This window comes from Anas acuta, chromosome 1 (assembly GCF_963932015.1).
Source record: "Anas acuta chromosome 1, bAnaAcu1.1, whole genome shotgun sequence".
Lineage (NCBI taxonomy): Eukaryota > Metazoa > Chordata > Aves > Anseriformes > Anatidae > Anas > Anas acuta.
In genome coordinates, this window is record NC_088979.1 from 25,444,740 (window position 1) to 25,463,646 (window position 18,907).

General features: G+C 43.6%; 1 protein-coding gene across 1 annotated transcript; it reads left to right on the plus strand.

Moving 5' to 3' along the window:
* The first annotated feature begins 1,339 nt into the window (after nt 1-1,339).
* SERTM1 (serine rich and transmembrane domain containing 1) lies at nt 1,340-18,255 on the plus strand. The gene is made up of 3 exons (XM_068673198.1): nt 1,340-1,477; nt 8,379-8,477; nt 15,829-18,255. The coding sequence occupies exon 3, from the start codon at nt 16,014-16,016 to the stop codon at nt 16,335-16,337; it is 324 nt and encodes a 107-aa protein (XP_068529299.1). The 5' UTR covers nt 1,340-1,477; nt 8,379-8,477; nt 15,829-16,013; the 3' UTR covers nt 16,338-18,255.
* The last annotated feature ends 652 nt before the right edge of the window (nt 18,256-18,907 follow it).

The window sequence follows — 18,907 nt, forward strand, 5'->3', positions numbered from 1 at the left end:
GTATTTTATTTACTTATTCATGTGCATTGTTCCCTCCACACTGGCTTTTTTTCATGGCATCCCAAGTTGCTCTTCCCCTGGAACCACGTAGACTGTGTGAAAGAAAGCACATCTCGCAGAAGTGCCTCCGCAGCACATCACAAACTGCACAGCTCCCAAAGAGCAATTTAAAATGAAGAACAACCTTTTCCAACATCCTTTTCAGAGCTGCACGTGGACATTAGCCAGACACAAGACTGAGCTGCGGAGGGTGCATTAAACTCCCCATCTGCTCTTCACACTGCTCACCGCTGATTTATAACCCACAGTAAAGTCATTTGGACAAAAATAAATAAATAAATAAATCCGACAAGTGCACCAGAAGCCAGCTGAGCCTTCCCTCTGACGGTGTCCCCTGCAAGGAACAGGTCCCAGCCAGGTAGCATTTTCCCAATATTTGATTCAAAGTATATGATATCTGCAGGTAAGTCATTCTCCAAACAAACTAGGAAAGGCAGATTTTGTTCTCTTTTACATTACTTTATAGGCGTTACAGCAGTTGGTCTTGGCACAACTATTTGTTTACCCTTGTGTAAACGATGCCTCAGTATCCTTGAGGGCCTCAGCAGCTGGCCTGAGAACTCGGAAGAGTTTTTGGAGAGACACCTGCAACTTTTTACCTCCTGGGGCAAAAAAAGACTGCTGCCCTAACTCAGCCTTTTGCGGGGCCCAGCTCCTGGCTGTGGTGCTGTGACCTGTCCCTGTAGCATCCTGGTGGGGTGGCTGCTTTGGGCAAGGGCCAGCCCCATGAGCCAAGGGGCGATGCCTTTCAAACACCAACAGGCTCAGTTATGGGTCTGGTGAGGGGTGATGGGCTTGCACAATGCAAGTAGCAGTCTGGGAAGAAGGGGCTCAGAGAAGACCTTATTGCTCTCTATAACTACCCGAAAGGAAGGTGTGGGGAGCTGAAGGTCGGCCTCTTCTCACAGGTAACGAGTGATAGGACTAGAGGGAATGGCCTCAATTTGCACTGGAGAGGTTTAGGTTGGAAATGAGGAGACATTTCTGCTCAGAAAGAGCAGTCAGGCACTGGGACGGGTTGCCCAGGGAGGTGGTGGAGTCACCGTCCCTGGGGGTGTTCAAGGAAAGGTTGGACGTGGTGCTTGGGGACATGGTTTAGTGGGTGACATTGGTGGTAAGGGGGATGGTTGGACCAGATGGTCTCGGAGGTCTTGTCCAACCTTAATGCTTCTATGGTTCAACGACATTCACCCCAGCACCTCGCAGGCCTTTCACCCCCTCCACCAGCCCGAGCACCGCACCCAGCCCCCCTCCAGCCCTCTCCCCGCCCGGGGGCTGGGGTCCGGCGGCCGCCCGCGGGCAGGGGACGGGCGAGGGGCGGGCCGGGGGCGGCGCTGCCGCGGCGGCCGTGCGGGACGGCGGCGGGAGCCGGGAGCCGGGAGCCGGGCACGGGGGAGCGGAGCCGGAGCCGGGAGCGGTGAGCGGGGGGCGCGGGCTGGGGGGGCTCGGAGCCGCGGCGTTGGGGCTTGCCCTCTCCCTGGGCTCGTGTTGTGAGGTTTCTTCTTTTTTTTTTTTTTTTTCCCTTTTAATTAATTATTATTTTAAGTGAGGTCGGTACTTCATTATTATTATTATGTTTATTATTATTATTATTTATCTCCCATCCTTCCTAAAGCCCGCTGTGATTTATTGGGTCTGACAGGAGCCGGTCCACCACAAAGTGTCTCGTACCCAGTGTCGGTGGTCGTGGGGACAGTGGGGTGCTTGGCCCCTCGTGTGCCACAATCAGGGCGTTGGGTTCGCACATCCATTTGTCCTAGGGCCTGCCTTTGGTCGCTCCCCAAGGCATTTTGGCAAGAACTTGGTTTTGCCCTCGTTGACCCCATGGTCTGTCAGAGTGCTCCCGTAGCAGACTTTCTGGTTTGGGAGAAATTGCTTTTGCCGGGGACAGAGAGAGCAGGAGGCTCCCTGGAGGAACGTGGGGCCGTGGCTGTGCTGCTCCTGGCAGGAGGGATGCTGAGGGAAGCGAGGCACAGGTCGGTTTCTGTTGTGGTCTTTCGGCGAGATGCTGCAGGCTTTGATGGTGCAGAGCATGGGGTCATCGCTGTGCAAGCATGTTTTCGGCTCTCTGGGCAAAAGCAGAGATTGCCACGCGTGTGCTCTTTCACATTGTTTGCGGGAAGATGACGGCAAAGGAATTGCTCCCTCTGCAAATAAATTCTAAAACGCCTGTCCTGTGTATGTACCGGGAGAGGAATGGAGCTTAGACAGCACAATGTGTTAAAACAAAGCAGGATGGATGCACAGAAATGTGTCCTTCCCAACCACCTGGCACCTAGCTAAGAGCTCCAGGCTGTTGCAGCATCATCTCAGTAGGGGTAAGGAAGTTTGGGACAGAAAGCAAGCAAAGCAAACTCTTCCTATCTTGTGTATGCTAAATAGTAGTCCGAGGGAGATTATGAACACAGTGGTAAAAGGCTGAGCATTTGCCAGATTTCTTGACATGTATATAAGCAAAGAAAATTAGGAATGCATAGTAAGTATTATTAAATTTAATGTGGAGGTAAGTGTAGCAGAATGGTACAAAGCTAAACAGAAGAAATATGTAAAACCTGGAGATATAGAAGGTGCATAGTGCTGGCAGCTTTATTCTGAGAAGGAATCTGGCTGGAGGGTCATGTCTGTTCCCTTACAGTCTTGCCTTTTGCAGTCATTTTGACCCCACTCTGAGTTTTCTGAGCCTGAACAGACTGAGACAAAGGATGACCTGAAAGCCCTGGTGTCCTTCTCTCTGCCATAATACCTACAAAGGCTTGTCCCCATCAGGGATGGGCGCTTCTGCTTGTAGCTGGGTACGGGCTGCCTTCCTTCCCCACCTTTCCCTCAGACTTTGGCCATGCACATCACCCAAGGTGAAGGAAGAAGCAGCATGTCATGCCCGCCTCCTTCATGTTTCCCAGGCTTTCCTCTGCCTGCTCTGGCGTGCAGGCTTGCCTGCCTGCAGCCTGCTGCTTGCTGTGCATCGCTGGCAGCCGCAGAGATGCTGTAGGACCTTGAGCTGGTGGGGAAGGGGTCTGGGGCTGTTTTAGCACCCAAGTCTGCTCCAGTACCATCACCAAGTTGGTGAGTGCACGTGTGTGGATATATTTGGCTTAGGAAGTTATTGCCTTTTGCATTTCGTTAACCTTTTCAGACGTAACAGGCTGACCCGGGTAGCTTGTGTCTGCCAAATGTCTTGGTTCGTAATTGGGTCTTAGTGGTGCAGTGCAAGTTATAAATTGTATTCTGCAAATTCCCCATCAAAGGCAGGAAGCAGCGCAGTTTTCCTCCTGGCGCCCCGTCTACGTAGAAGCAGAAGAGGAATTAGCTCAACCACAGAGCACATCGAGAAGTTACTGAAAAATACGATGTTTCTGATAGGTTTTGAGACTTGGAATTTAAATATTAAAAAGTCATGACATTTACATCTCTCCCTGTAAAAATCTCTTGCAAGCACTCCTCCCCTTGTGTCTTTGCGACTGCAGTTGCCTCGTTTTCCTGGTTGGCACGGAGGAAATCCTGTTACGGCTCGGTCCATCCACAGCGCTGCTGCAAAAAGCCACCTCCGTGTCTGCCGCTTTGGCTGCGTCTCCCCTTCTGCCCAGTCCTGGTTTTGCCCCATCTCCACCACATTGGACATGCCAGCTGCAGGCTTCACTTTCAAGCATCCTGGCTAGTCCCCCCGTACATGGCATCTCACCTCTCCTGCTTTTTCAGGACAAAACCCCTGGGATTTGGTCAGCCCATGCTCTCAGCATCCACCTCCGTCATGCTATTATCTTTGTATTTCCCTGAGCTTTGCCTTTTGCTTGTCTGTAGCTTCGTATGGGTGCCTTGTCCATCATTTCATTAATTTCCTTGGTATGTCCCAACACGTTTGCTTTTGCTGTGATGCCTTCAGCAGCTGCCTGGTGAGATGCTGAGACAAGCCCTCACCTGCACTGCCGCACATCCCAGTCACTGGGATTAGTCTAGGGCTGGATGTGAGCACAACAGTGTCCTCTAAGGCCAGGACACTTGAGAGGCAGTGTTGCACAGATAACTCTATCTACCACCAGCAGAAGCTGCCCTTCTGTGGTCTGTGATTAGTGCTAGCTATCTTCGCTTGCTCTTTCTGACATTTCAGGTGCAACCCTGCCCCCTTATGCTTACACAACACAGCGTGGTTCACAGCAGCGTTGTGTGCTTGTGTAAGTTCCTGCACACCCCTGTGCAAGCAGTGAAAATACATGCATGTGAAGCACACACCTGTAGATAGGTAATGCCACAGTCTCCTTGTCAAGGGAGGCAACGCAGCCTGAGTTGGTAGAATAAGAATGGAAATATTTTTGGTTATACGCAGAGAATCAAAAGGAAAGGTTCACCCCTTACGCCTCTTGGTAAAGCAGGTACCTGAGCTGGAAAGCAGAGTTACAGCAAGCAGAGGTACTGAGATAGTACATCTGTGCCTGAAATTCACCTGGCATTTGAGTTCTCAGCCTCAGTACATTGTTCGTACTGTATCTGTTTTTTGGAGGAGAAAAATTTCTGAAATAAAATGATGCATTAACAAAGGTTTCTGGTGAATACACTGTACAGTTCCTGTCCTAGCTTTATATTGTGCCAGGATTTCTAAGCAGATTTAAACGAAGTCTGCTTGACATTTTAGGTCTTGATGTGGACCGTGTACTCTGTTTTTATAAAATATATGGAAGACAGGGTGTAACCTGAATTTTACTGTAAAAATATGTTCTCTTTTACTCTGGATTCCACTTCCTGCATCATAACGTCATTAGTTAAGGGCTAATAATCCCATTCTCTAGCTCAGTAGCCACTTCGTGTTCATCAGAGCCCCTTGGAGAAGCCTGCAGGGAAGGCTCCTAAGACGTGCTGGAATGATGTGACCACAGGGCTAAACGTGGCCCCTGTGGAGCACCAGGGATGGGGGCTCCCAGCACCTCCTCCGGCACCAGGCAGGATGCTGTGCTGCGGCACCGCTGGGGTTAATAGAGACCTGAGATCCATTCACTTCCAGATTTACCCACATTTAGCCCTTAGACTGTATTCCTGGTAGGTGAAGGGGATGGTGCTTGATCTTCCTGAGTTTTTTTTCTCCCTCTGTTTTCCCTGGAGGAATGCAAACCAGCGGATCTGAGCCCTGCAAGTTGTCAGCTTCACAGGTGAGTGCAATGGAGAATGAAAGCAAGCCCTGATAATCATGACTGCTTGCCCCGGGGCTTGATATTTTATCTGGCAGGTTTTACTCTGAGTAAACGATGCATAGGAGCTGGAACACTGCCCCAGGAGAAGTCCACAGAGGTTCAGGGAGTGCCAGCTGCCCTCCGGCCCTTTGGCCAGAGGCGTGGAGCCCAGTACCAGTTCCCTTGCATCAGATACAAAAGGTGGTGATCGGGAGCTGCTGTTAAGAATCAGGCACAAGCTAGCAAAGCTTAATTAATTTCTGTTTGCTCTGAGGTAATTGCATCCCCGCACACATGCTGGGTGGCTTCTTGTCTAGAGAGGCTCATCAGTGCTGGTGGGATCCTCCGCACAACAGAGGATCTGCAAGAAGGGGCATCGGGAACAGGGTAATGCAGCAATGAAAGGGAAGAAAAGCCAGGAGCAGCTGCAATATTTTCACGTACTCCTTCCACTGAGGGAAGTGTGCTTTAAATGGATATTGTGGGTTTGTCTTCCTTCGTTTTGCGATGTAAAAACATGCAGTCATCCCACCCCACACTAAATTTTCAAATGAAAGTTTTGAATTTGTGTTTGTAAGAGATTGAACAAGAAGTCACTCCATAAATGCAGAAATTAGGGAATCCCAATCCCATCATTTTCTCTCTCTGCACGGTCTCCCCTTGCCAGCCTGCTGCCTCCACAGGTACCCATGGAGGGGTGTGTTGCTTTGGCAGTGACATCTGGGTCCCTGTGTTTGCCTGCAGAAGTCAATTAGAGAGATCTAAAGCCATTAGGGGGAACCAAATGGCTGTTTGAACCTTAGTGTTTCCTCTTCCTGATCATCTGTTGTCACTAAACCTTAGGAGCTCAAATGTCTTTGAGGTTTCTGCTTGGGGTTGAATTTGGCTGAAGGTGACTAACAGGGACAAAAGTTGCTCAGAGTGGGATGGAAGGGAATAAGCTGGGACTGGGAACTGAGACATGAAATATGAGTACTTGCTGTGGTAAAACAGACTGAGAATGGGATTTTGGATTTCTTTTTTATTTTTTTCCAGTTATCTCATTTTTTTTCCCACAGGAAGTTTTCAACAAAAGTGGGAAATACATATTTTCAGCAAACTAACACAGGCAGGAGACTGATTTCCCCAGTGACTGTGTGTCCACTGGGTGAGATTCAGACTCACATTCCCATGGGAAGCAGAAACACGGAGGGCCCCATCTCCCAGATGTACAGTGATGAGACTCCTTGCCCCATTCACATCCTGAGCGGCATGGAGAACAGCTAGGTCCCTGCTCCCTGTGTGTCTTGTTAGCAGTGGGAGAGGCAGATGTGGTCAGGCCAAGTCCTGCTGTGTCAGAACATGGTCAGCATGGGCCTCAACTGGGGGCTACTGCTGTAACTGAGACCCTCAAAGTAGCTGGGAAGGGTGTTAGACTGGTGTAAGAAGGACGAAAGACTACATAAACCAAAGGAGATCCTGTAGTTTCAGTTCTTGGTCTTCTGGTCCAAATATTTCTGTGTTCTTCCGAGGTAATTAAAAGCTCAGACCTCGCTGTCTCACTGTGTATGCTATCCATTTGAATATGAATACGGACATTTAAAAAGCCTTGAGGATGCATTGTGTTTCACGCTGCATCTCTGGAGTGTTTAATCAGCTCAAGATTTCCCAGGCTCCATTCCCTTCCTCTTGCTGGGGACTGGGGCATTGTGCTGCATGAAGGGCTGGATGGGCAAGAGCAGTGCTCGGTGCATGTCGGGAGAGATGTGCTAAAGAAGATCCTGCAGAGACAAAGGAGAGCTGGAAAAGAAGCAAAATCGTTTATGTTTGTCATGTTCCAAGATAAAGTCTCTGCTGCAGAGGTTTGAGCCTCCTTCCCCAAGACATCCATTCTGAAAGAAACAAAGGGAAGGGAAAGGATCTCTGCTATGAGCAGATGAAATTGCGGGGCATGGGATTGAGCTCTTTATTACATGAGGCATATTTGCCCGAGAAAAGGTTTACGGGGGCTACAAACCGCTCTCCATGGCAGTAGCAGCACCTGGTGGAGCCAACATGCTCCTAAGCAGGTTCTGGGGTGCACTGCCCTCATGTCCAGGCATAAGCTGGGTCTATCCCTGGGGAAGCTGACCTGAGGGTTTACCTGCAGCCACACACCTCTCCTCCCAGGCTGGGAGGTGGTCAGGAAGCTGTCTGCCTCTCCTTGGGTGGAACATCATAATACAGTCAATGTTATCAAGTGCAATGTTATCAAAACATTTGCATTTCAACGATGCTGACTTTTAACAGCTGCACTAGATAATTTTCTTTATTGAACTTGGACTGGCTTAAACCATAAGTGATTCAGTGATGGAAAGGATGAAAGCAACATAACAATGCATTAACATTCATCCCCAGAGATCTGCTTCTCTAATGCAGTTCAAACCAAATGTGCTGAAAGGGTAGCGCTTTGAGACAGATAATGACTGTGCGAGCGTCTTTTCTTTCCTGGAGGAGAGGATCGTCTTGAAAGTGGCCATACTTTTGCCTTAATCTGTGTTGTCTGGGATTGTTTCTTCAAACATAAAATCAATTTAGTTTGCTTTATTAAAGACAGTTCAGGGGCCAGGTTTTAATTTTAAGTATTGAGTGAATTTAGCATGCAAAAATCTGCTATCTGTGCTTGTGCACATACAATATTCAGATGGCGTGTTTCAGGTAAGTGAATTTAAACTGCAGTTTGTCTGAAATAAAGAGTATAAATAAATAATGGTGTGTAATCCAGAAAGACCTGATTCCTGGCAGAAGCCTTTAGGTGATGATGTGAAGTGAACTGGAATGGAGATGTGCAGCTTCAGTGCTTAAAGCAGCACCAGGTGACAGCAGGCTGTCCTGGTGCAGGAGTACTTTGCAAAAGAAGAGGGGCAGGGTGTTATCCAGACATGTCTGTAAAGAGGAGATCAAGAGAGAAGCATGTTTTTTTATTATACATGCAGTGCTGTAGCTGGACAGCAGAAGGATGTGGCTACCAGAAATGAAAAACATGCCAGGACTCCATTCTCCTTGTTTTGCCCTGAAATTTCTGCCACCGTTCATCCCTGTTTGTTTGTTTGTTTGTTTGTTTTATGTGTGTGTGGGGGGGGGGGGAGGTAATTAATATATTTATTACTAAACTCTTCAGCTTTGATTGCTTTTTTATAGGCACTCTTCTCAGCATGCAGTCCCTTTAGATTTGGGCGTGATAACCATCCACATCCTGCACATTGGACATTTGTCCTACATCCCTATATCATCCTGCTTGTAAGTATTTTATTCCTTGTCATTGCTTGTTTTCTTATACTTTTTAGAAGCAGACTCATCTGGCAGTGACTGAAGGGGTAGAAGCTCTGGGTCTGGTCCCAAGTCATGATGTCTTTGCTTTACATTGATATAAATAACTGCATAGGGTGCAGATCCATGGGAAATGTAAATGATAAAGGCATTTGAGCCTATTTGAATGAATTAAGTATCCTTATGTCTCCAAGAGTTTCCTTTTCCCAGCCCCACACAAAACCCCAAACAAAATATAACTTGATTTTAACCTGCAACCAAGCCATCTGGGCTCTTGTCTTCTTAGATTTTAAAAATCATACATTTAAATCATATTAGATCATAATAAAAGATGAAATTAGATCATAAATTAAAGGGAAGACCTTGCTTGTGGCAGGAAATAGTTTTTCCTTTTCCTTGTGTGCACATTTTATTGAGTCAATAGGTGACCGATCCTGCTTCCCAGGGAGAGTGGCAAAGGAATTCAATGCTCCTGGAGGGGTCTGGGGACATGAAGAAACAGCACCCTATTTACTTGTGGTCTTTCAGTTGCCAAAGGCATTTATGCAAGAATAAGAAGCATTAAGGATCATATTCTTGCCAAGTGAGCAGTCATTGTTTGCCTTTCCTACTGAATCATTCTACATTTTCAGCTGAGTAAAATACTGCTAACTCCTCTTCTGCCTAGCACTATTGTCTGATTCAGTTGCAAGATGCTACATTTTTCGAGTCTAGAGCAAACTGGCTGGAGGGTTCCCTGTATGTAAAGTTAATTTGGTCTTTTGGTATGAGCATGTAAAAGTATTTTAATGGCAATAAATGTTTTGTGTTGCGTATTAGTTGGATACACTAATAGTCTAGATAGATGTGGTGGTTCAGTCCTATATGCTAAGGAAATAAATGCATAAAATAAAGGTGTTGGGGAGGAAGATTAGAAAATGAAACCAGAAGCTTGCTGGCCTTCATACATAAATCAAATAAGCAAAGGTCATGAGAAATCTTAATCTTTGTAACAGATCTAGTGAAAACTTGCTGCTAGCTTTTGGAAGTAGTGTAACAACATGATAACAGGACTGGGAATGGCGACACCTTTAAACATCAGGAGGTTTTAACTGGCATCGTCTGGGCTCTCTTCTGGCTCTCTTCTGGGAGGCTGCACAGTTATTATCCTGCTCTATCTGCTCTAACGCTGAACAAAGGAGATGGTGTGTTTTTTCAGGTCACAAGGGGATGATATCATTATCTGTTCACTCCTTGCTCCAACTTTCCAAAAGGGCAAAAGAGAGCAGAGAACACACTCATGAGTCCTTTAATCGAGATAATCAGTGTCATCTTTAATGAAAGTCCTCTGCCTCCCCTCTCCTATTCAAAACAAAGAACTGTCTGCCTAATACAGAGCAAGTAATTGCTGCTCAGAGCCAGAGTACCATCTTACAATCGATCTCTCTTTCCTAGCCATTTCCTAGCGAGATTACCAGTCGGTAATTCCAGTGCCTTTTGCTAGCCACCAGATCACCATCAAGGGGATTGTCCCACATCATCCTTTGTGGGCGTGTTCCACAAAGACCACCAAAAGTGTGTCCCCATGAGTCCTTACTGTGCTATTTATACATGAAGATGTCCAGTGCTGGTTTTTGGCTTCTAAAAGAAAGCAGAAAGGAATGCAAACAGGAAGATTTGTTTCTGTCCCTTGTGTTACCCAGCATCTGTACGAGGCTCCTTGGAGGACTTGTGAGCAGTGCAAGGAGCAGCCGCATCCCTGACTCCCTCCGTGTTTCTCCCTGCCTCCCACGTGAGATCAGTGGTGGGGCTGTGCTTCTTCCACCCACACCTCTGTATCCCTTTGGACACACGTATGTGCAAGCTGGAGAAATGGATCCACAGGAGGACAGTGCACACAGGGGGAATGAATCCTGGTGTCCCAAGGCTCCTTGGGCAGATGCCCATGGGTGAGCTTCACCAGTCCCTTGTTGGATCATTGAGCAACTCCCTGCTCTCCCCAGAACCATCTGCTTTAAAGAAGATTGTAGATATCTAATTTTTACGTTGCTTTCATCCTCTGCCTCTCTGTATACATTGGGCTGAAATCAGCCAAAAGGGTTTTAAGCTTTTAGGGAAGGAAAGCTGATGTGTCCCTTATTGATGTCTGAAGGGAAAAGGGAGCTCACTGTTGCAACTGTTGTAAAGGCAAATTAAGCCCTCCACTGTTAGGAGCTGTTTACAATAAGAAAAGGACTTTTTAGGATACCTTCTACCTGAAAAGGAAGAGCTGATGGAAGATCAGGACAAAAATCTTAGTTTATCAAGCATAAAAACACTGATTTTCTTTGATGTCTGTTTGTCTCTCTGCTTAAGCACTTTGAAGCCTCTGAAACAGCCAAGGTATTTCACAGCCTGTAGTCACAGAAAGCCAGGAAGAACCAAGAAAACGAAGCTTTTACCTATGGCTGATAAACTCCAAATAAAATCATAGAATCGTAGAATCATTTAAGTTGAGAAAGACCTCCTGTTCTTCAAGTTTTAGGGCCTCGGTGTTAGGGAGTATGCACCATTAAATTATATTTCATTGTGTCTGGAGAAATAGAGTTGTTGCATCAAGATATGTAGAGAAATATAATACAGGCAACTGGATGGTAAAAGATTTATGATCCTGAGGCTATGCAAAAGCTCTCTGTTTACTCCATGCCATCTTGGGAGAGTGCTGCAGCCCTGTTTGAAATTCACCTTAGACTGAAGAGGGTGATGACGACTGATGTCTCAGTGATGCTCAAGATTAAATTGCATGTGTTACATATCATTTGGCACTCAGAGCATATGCTAATTAGCGAGGTCTCTCCCCTTGACCACTCTGCAGTGTTCTGAAGAAATAAGTTTTATGACAGGTGCCATCAAAGGTGCAAACAGTTGATAGTTTTGGCGCAGCTACCCAGACACGATGCTTCACATCAGCAGGGATTTAGCTCTTACGTGGTGACAACTTACTTAATCCTCACCTCCCAGTTTGCATTACTTTTGGTAAAGGTCATTTTGTCTGTCTCCCCCTTACTATGGAGAGAAGAAAAGATGAAAAACTGCAACTGAGGCTGTCTGCAGTATCTGTCAGGTAGCCCTGCCCTTGGAATAGGAGTGGGTATCACCTGTGGAAAGTGGTTTATACAGAGGACATGAATGGATGAACAATGTGAAACTGCAGGATAATACTTGCATAATGGTTCAATATGAAAAGTGGGCATTTATAAATGTCTCTATATATCTAGCGAAGCCTTTCCTTGTGTGCTGGCACTCATATTTGGGGACTTGAAGTAACAGAATAATGTTTTCTTCTCTTTTATATCTAAAACTAGCAGAGAGTGGAGGTGGAGTTTGTGCCTTCTTGATGCAAGGAGTAGTTTTGCTAAAATGAGTGAATCTGTATCAGCAATTTGTCGGAGCAGCAAGGCTGTGTAACAGTGGAGTAGCAGCAGGGCAAAAACTCAGCCAGAGTTGGAAAGACAGAGTATGGCCTGGGACAGCAGTCAGGTTGGGCTCGATGACTCATGAAGCCTCCTCAAGCTGTGTGTCCCTGTCCTGGGATGACATAGGTGCCTCTGAGAAGGTCATCTGGATCCAGCTACATCACAAATATTGAGTCAATTTTCTCATTATACTTTGAAGTCAGTAATAAACTTCCTAATCTTTTTTTCTGGGACCAGCTTTGGCCTTGACATTGTTCTATTTAGTTTTCAGAAATGCACAAAACCTCTTACCAAGGAAGAAGATGAAGCCAACATCTGGCTTCTCTGGGGACTCTTTCTCTGGGAGGATTAGGCCCCAGGAGAGAGAGAAATGGTTGCACAACTTATCTTCTTGTCTTGGAAGAAGCAGGGACCTGATAGCTGTAGTGCACTGAATAAAGCTGCTCTTCAAGGCTGGGAGGTTTAATGTGCCTCGTGGCAGAGGTTCATGCACGTTTCAGTCCAAACTACTCTTGCACCCCTGTCCCTCATGGCCCAGCAGCTGGCAGCTGAGCCACCCTGGCTGATCTCCAGCCTTTTTTTGCAGTGCTGGGATAGCACTAGGGAACTTCATCAGGGATCAGGATTGGACCCATTTTATTTCTGTACACATTTTGTACCTATCCTGTGAATGCTCTGCAGATGTTATGAGCTCATATGTTCACACTTCTATAGGATGTTGCTGTTAACTTACTTCAACAGGGTACAGATGGTTTGTAAAAATCCTTTTAGGCTGAGCAGGACTCTATGTTTCAGGTCTTTATTTTTTTTAAATGTGTAATTAAAACAACACACTACAATTTTTTTCTTCCTAAAATATCACCTGAAGAGTCACTTTAGCTGAAGCTTTATTTTACGATGAGATACAGTTACATATCACATCCCTATGCAGTGTAAATGAGGCAACGAGGATCTGGACCATAGTCATTTGGAGTCAGAGTTTACAGAGCCTCTGATCTCACCACAAAATATTCAGTTAAAAATAGCCCAATTGACATTGTAAGACCTATAAAGGCTCTGATCTAGCAAGGCACTCACATCTCTGCTTAACTGTAAGCTTCCTATTTAAGACCATAAATTTTCTGCTCACTTCAAAGGAAGTCCTATGCTGAAGCTCTTCCTTGTACCAGGGCCAAAACCATTAATGGTAAAAGTAGAACAGAGCAGATTTCAAATTTGTGAAGAATTTAAAGGCTTTTAACTTCTGCCATATTAAAGAATTTATGTGAATTAATTCCTTAAGTTATTATAGAGAAATTCAATTATTAATGGATCTGCTTTTCATTACGACGAGTAATCAAGGATAAACATCTTCTATTTCAAAGCTTATCTCTTAAAAAGGATAAATTAGCTTTAAGACACTTAACTACTTCCAGAACATGAAATGAACATGTATTGTACCATTAGTTAATTTTGGATCACTGAATTAAAGATAGTTCAAAAGGAGTATAATCTCATAAGGATCTCTCTGTTCAGTGTATTGTGATTCATCTCACAAGGTACAATAAATACTGTTTCTTGTTGGGGTAAATACTATTAGTGTTATAAAAACGGTTTCCTTAAATATATTTTATGCATTTGTATGAGTTGTATACCACAAGGGTATGAATATTTTATCTGGCATTTGCAGATGCACTTTTGCAGTCCTGCGTATCTTGTAGGCTGTTGGGATGCTTGATTAAGACTACCAGAAGCTCTGCAATAAAACAACATCTGGAATGTAACCTTTTATCCATCAGAGTATTATGGATGTGAATATACTAGTAAATTAATCCGGGCCATCGGCCTGTCATCATCTCTCCTGTTGAATTACTAGCACACTTCCTGGCATGGTTTTGGCCAGATACTCCTCTCCAAGCCATGCTGGACATATGTGGGGTTAGGACTGTCATCATTCATCCCCAAAGGCAGCTGCAACTTGGCCATCCTGCTCATGGGCATAAAAGGGAGTTCAGATGTCTTCATGCAGTATGCCATGCAACTTGTCTGTGACACCAAAGAATAGTCTTGACCTGTTTTATGCAGTGGTTTAGATGTCATTCTGAGGTATAGAAAATAAATTTAAAAATTTAAAACTTTAAAATACAGGATTAGATTCTACCTACTTCTTTACGTAGTCTTTGTTCACTCAGGGCTCTTATGACTTTTTACAGCCTATAGTATAACCTCCTGAATTTAATTTACAGCATGGAAGTACAGTGAGTACCTGGGCAAATAACTTAAGTGGCTGCAAAGCATTTTCAGCGGGTATCTCCAAGGCTTCTTGAGAGGAAACAACACCAGCAGAAAAGTATCTAATCCTTCCTGAGGATTTTCAGTTTAGACTGAGGGGTTTGTGCTCAAATAAAGTGTTAAAAATTGTCACCCTCTTGAAGAAAGAGGAACTTTATCAAGTTAACAGAAGTAATATGGTTACAGGAGAAATTAGAAGGCAGAACATTGCATAGAATAATGTTGGGATGCTTCCATGGAAAGACTTCAGCAGTTGTGTGACACACAGAAGGAGACCACAGACTACCACAATACTCTAAGGGTCCTATTCTGTCTTTCTTACTGTTGCTGACAGTTTGCTATCTATGTTGCCATGAAAACCAGTGGGATTTTCCTCAAAACCTCTACCTGGGAGTTAGAGATAACTGTATAGAGCCAGGCCTAAAACAAGGTTGAGATGCTGGGAACTTAGGACTGTATGGATATTGTCTTCTTAGCGCAGAATAAATCTGGGCACCTTTTCTTGCCATGCCAAGTATCTGCACTGAAAGGTTGGCCACGGATGGGTGGATAGAAAGGTTGCATAAGGATAATCATATACAGAAAATGAGCTTCGTTTGCTCCCCACTTATACCTTGCATTATCTATTTTGTATCAAAACAAAGGCAATGGGTTTCTGTGTATAATTCAGCTACAGCATGTAGGCTTTTTACAAGCAATTCTTTACCACTAAGTTTCCTCTTACTCTTCCAGACAGACTTGGGGATTGACAACATTGGTTTAAAAAGAAAAAAGAAAAAAAAAAAGAAGAAAGAAAAAAAAAAAGCAGTTCAGCATACCCTGATGTGCTCCTCCTGTTCTAGTCTGACCTTTGCCAGCACCAGAGCTTCCAGGTTTCAACACAAAGAGGCTGAAGGCAAAGCTTTGCTGCCCTTAGACAGACCCCTCATGTTTGCTGGGCTGCCAGGGCTGCCTGTTTCCTCGGGAATTTGCTCGTAGGTGTCAAAAGCTGCAACACTTCACTGAAACGTGTCTGCCATTGAGATCACCCTGGCAGCATGAAAGCAAGATGCATTTTGATCTTTGAAACCATTTGATCCATTTCATAAATCTATAGTAAGAAGCCAGGTCTGGCAGATTTTCTCACTGTGGTAACCTCAGGCAAGACAACAGAGAATAAGTGGGCAATGGTAGTGGATTCTGTTGTGGAATCCATCATGGCATTGAACAGCCTTCCTCTAGGTTAAAAAGCTGATGATTTGAGAGGGATTTTTCATTCCTTGATTAGCTTTTATCCACAAAACAAATTTGGGTTCTAACGTGTCTATCCCACATAAAGTACAAAGCTATTTTGATTGGGCTGTTCCTCAGTTAAAGAGTTCCTGTTGGGAAAGGATCAATTTTAATTTGTTGATGGGTGGGATTTCTCTTATCACTGCATTTTGCCATACAGAGATGTAAAGATAGAAGTTAGCTAATGCCTTAAGAATTGCACCTCACTGCTAAGGACTAATAACTCTTAAGAACTGGATTGTCTCAGGTACACATTAAATCACGTTATCTGCTAGTAAATTAATCTTACATTTTTTCCCTTTTTTTTTCTTTTTTTTTTTTTCCCTTTTTCTTTTTCCTCACAGTTCTGAAGGATACAATCTTCCACTTTCTTGGGTTTGATCAGTAAAGGATAAATCTGATCACTGGCTGACTTGTTATCTCTTCGTTGTGATGGGAAAATGCTCATCTAAAATAAGCCCTCTGTTATGCTGCTAAAACTGCCTTTGAATCCAAGATCTGTGGTGATTTTTAAAAGGCAAACCCCAAGATGTCGGAACCCGACCCCTCATCTGGATTTGTAGGAAACATGGAAAATGGGACTTTTCTGGAGTTATACCCCACATCCCTTTCAACTTCCGTGGATTCATCACCAGGCCGTTTATCTAATGTCTATGTCTATGTTTCTATATTCCTTAGTCTCCTAGCATTTCTCCTTTTGTTATTGATCATTGCACTTCAGAGGCTGAAAAATATAATTTCTTCCAGTTCCTCTTACCCAGAATATAACAGTGAAGCTGGAAGTTCTTTCACTAATTTAGAAGTCTGTAGTATTTCTTCCCAGCGGTCTGCCCTTTCAAACCTTTCTTCCTGAAACTAAATGAAGGGGAATATGTGGGGAACGGGAAAGCTTTGTCTAGTTTCTCGGGGAGGTAGTGCATGCAACATTTGCCTTAGAAGACTATGATGAAGAGGTGGCTTTTAAAGTTTCCTTATATTTCTTTCTTTCCTTTTCTAGTCTTCATTTTCCCTTTTACTAACATTGCTTTTCATTTTGGATAATGACTCTTAATCATTGTTTCATGCCTGTAACTGTGATGCTGTCTTTTTCTCACACATACACAGTGTTCATTAGTATTCCTGACAAATTGTAATATGGTTCTAACCAGATGTGTCATTTTTCTGCTCTAGTTGTGACTCCTTTCCTTGTTTTATATCAGTAATACTCTGAATGTTGGGTTTTTTGTTTGTTTGTTTGTTTTTCATTTTTAATTAAATAAGAATTTCTGGATTAAATCCCCATTGCAAAAGTATCAAAAATTAGCTTTAATTATAAATATAGTCCTTGGGACAATTTAAAGTTGTTGCTATTGTTTCTTTTGTAATTTCCTTGTTGTTTTTTTTCAGTATTTATTGGTGTTTATGAAACACAACTAAAATCCTTTTCCTGAAGAATGTTACTTTGGTTTATTTGTACTTAAATCTTTCTGTATAAAGTGTCTGTATTTCAGTTTTTGAATTGCTGAAATCTTTGGTTAATTTAGTAAAGCGACTACAATAACTGCTCACTGCTGAATGTGTAAAGATATTTTTGGACCACAACTGCATATAATTTGCCTAATGACTTGTTCCTCTGGGGGGCAGCTTTTGCTGCTGAATCACAAATATTGCACAACTCCTTTCCATTCTTTGCTGATCACGCAGCCTATTCGTGACGGGTACCAGTACAAACTGATGCTTTCTTTTAGATCCGCTTACTGTGACCATCGCTGCTAGCTGAATAGCACCTGTGACTGTCCTTTCTTTAGGCACAGGATGTTCGTACCGATTTATGCAGAGCCAGCAGGGACAGATATTACTTGTGTGGTGAAGGCTTACTGGGACAGATTTTGCCTTGTAATTTCATGAAGGCACACTGGTGTGGACACAGGGATGTGCGTAGTTGCCATCCAGACCTGTGCTTTGACACTAAGGAGGTGTGTAATAGATAACTAGCAGTATTGTGCACAGGATCCTGTGGTCGGCTGTGAATTAAATCAAACCAAATGATCAAAAAATGAAGGAAAAAAAAATAAAAAAAAAAGAAAGACTTGAAATGCCAAAAGTGATCTATGAGGATTGCAGCTCTATAGTATGCCATGTTATTTCTTGTAGTCCTTGTTGCAACACATGAGCACAGCCCAGTCCTGCCTCAAGCCCCTGCATATTCACCTATAATGGCAGTGTCCAAGTCAGGAGACAAGAGGAAGGGTGTGGAAATGTCCCTGCTGTATCTGTTCCTGGTGCAAGAACACATCTAGCTCTGGGTCATTAACAAGGCACGTTCTGTCATTAACTATGCAGTCTTTGAAAGAGGAAATTGGAAACTCCAGTGTGAATATAATCATTAAAAACACAGCTGCTCCATGCCAAACAACATACAGATGATGTTGGAGTTGCTGTTTTCCATTTTTCAAAGTGAACCTACAGCATGGTAAGTGGTAATCAATTATGGTGTTGATTAGCACCTTACAAAGGTCAAAGAACTTGCTGACTAGCAGAGGAATTAAGCCCAAAGAATCTCTGAGCCAAACTGTTCTTATGAATATATTTAGTCTCTTGAATATTTTATTCATCTGGCCAAATATTCCTTGTAAGTCGCTTTTCACTGTAATTGATGGGGAAAAGAGTTTACTATTGGAAAGTCATTGGGAAAGATTTTTCGTTTTTAAAAGCTGTTCAAAATCCCAAATGTGTAATAGAATGTATTTTTGTGTTGACTTGTAGATAAAAATAAATGAACTTTAAATCAAGACAGAGCAGCCATTCCACTATATTCTCTTACCTACAAAGTCGTAAACTTGTTGCTTCCTTTGCTGCAAATGCAGGAATTTAATCAAACCCAGAGATGAGACCACAGTCTGACAGAGTTATTTATTACCAGTGATATGTTTCTTTTTACTAGTTTATGTTTATGGATGTACAGACATTTCATATTAAATACAGATTGTTGAACATCCATTGGCTTTGTTCAATGAACTATTATCAAACTCCACAAGAGCAAAAATTATTTTTTCAGTTTGCACAAAGTAGAAGAGGTGACTGAAAACACACATTTGATTTTGCTTTGTAGTTTATTAGATGCTATTAGCTTTTTTTTTTCCACTCTGCAGTGACATATGGGACTATATAGAGTCATCATGTTTTCAGCTGAGTTGCACCTGTTCTTCTCAGGACAGATTTGAGTAAAAACAAGTTGGATCCAACAGAACAGCATCAGGAGAAGCCACAGGCAAAAAGCACCATGCCATTTTGAGGATTGCTAAGCACTTGGCCTTCAAGAAAAAAAAAAAAAAAAAAAAAGGAAAGGTTAAAAAAAAAAGAGAACCTGACCTTGAGTTCACTTGAGCTAGTTGCAGGGATTTTCCATGATGGTAAATTGAAAAACAGATTAGATTATTCATT

Bases quoted from the DNA above. Each gene is read 5' to 3' on its own strand.
- SERTM1 (XM_068673198.1), top strand. From the start codon at position 16,014: ATGTCGGAACCCGACCCCTCATCTGGATTTGTAGGAAACATGGAAAAT.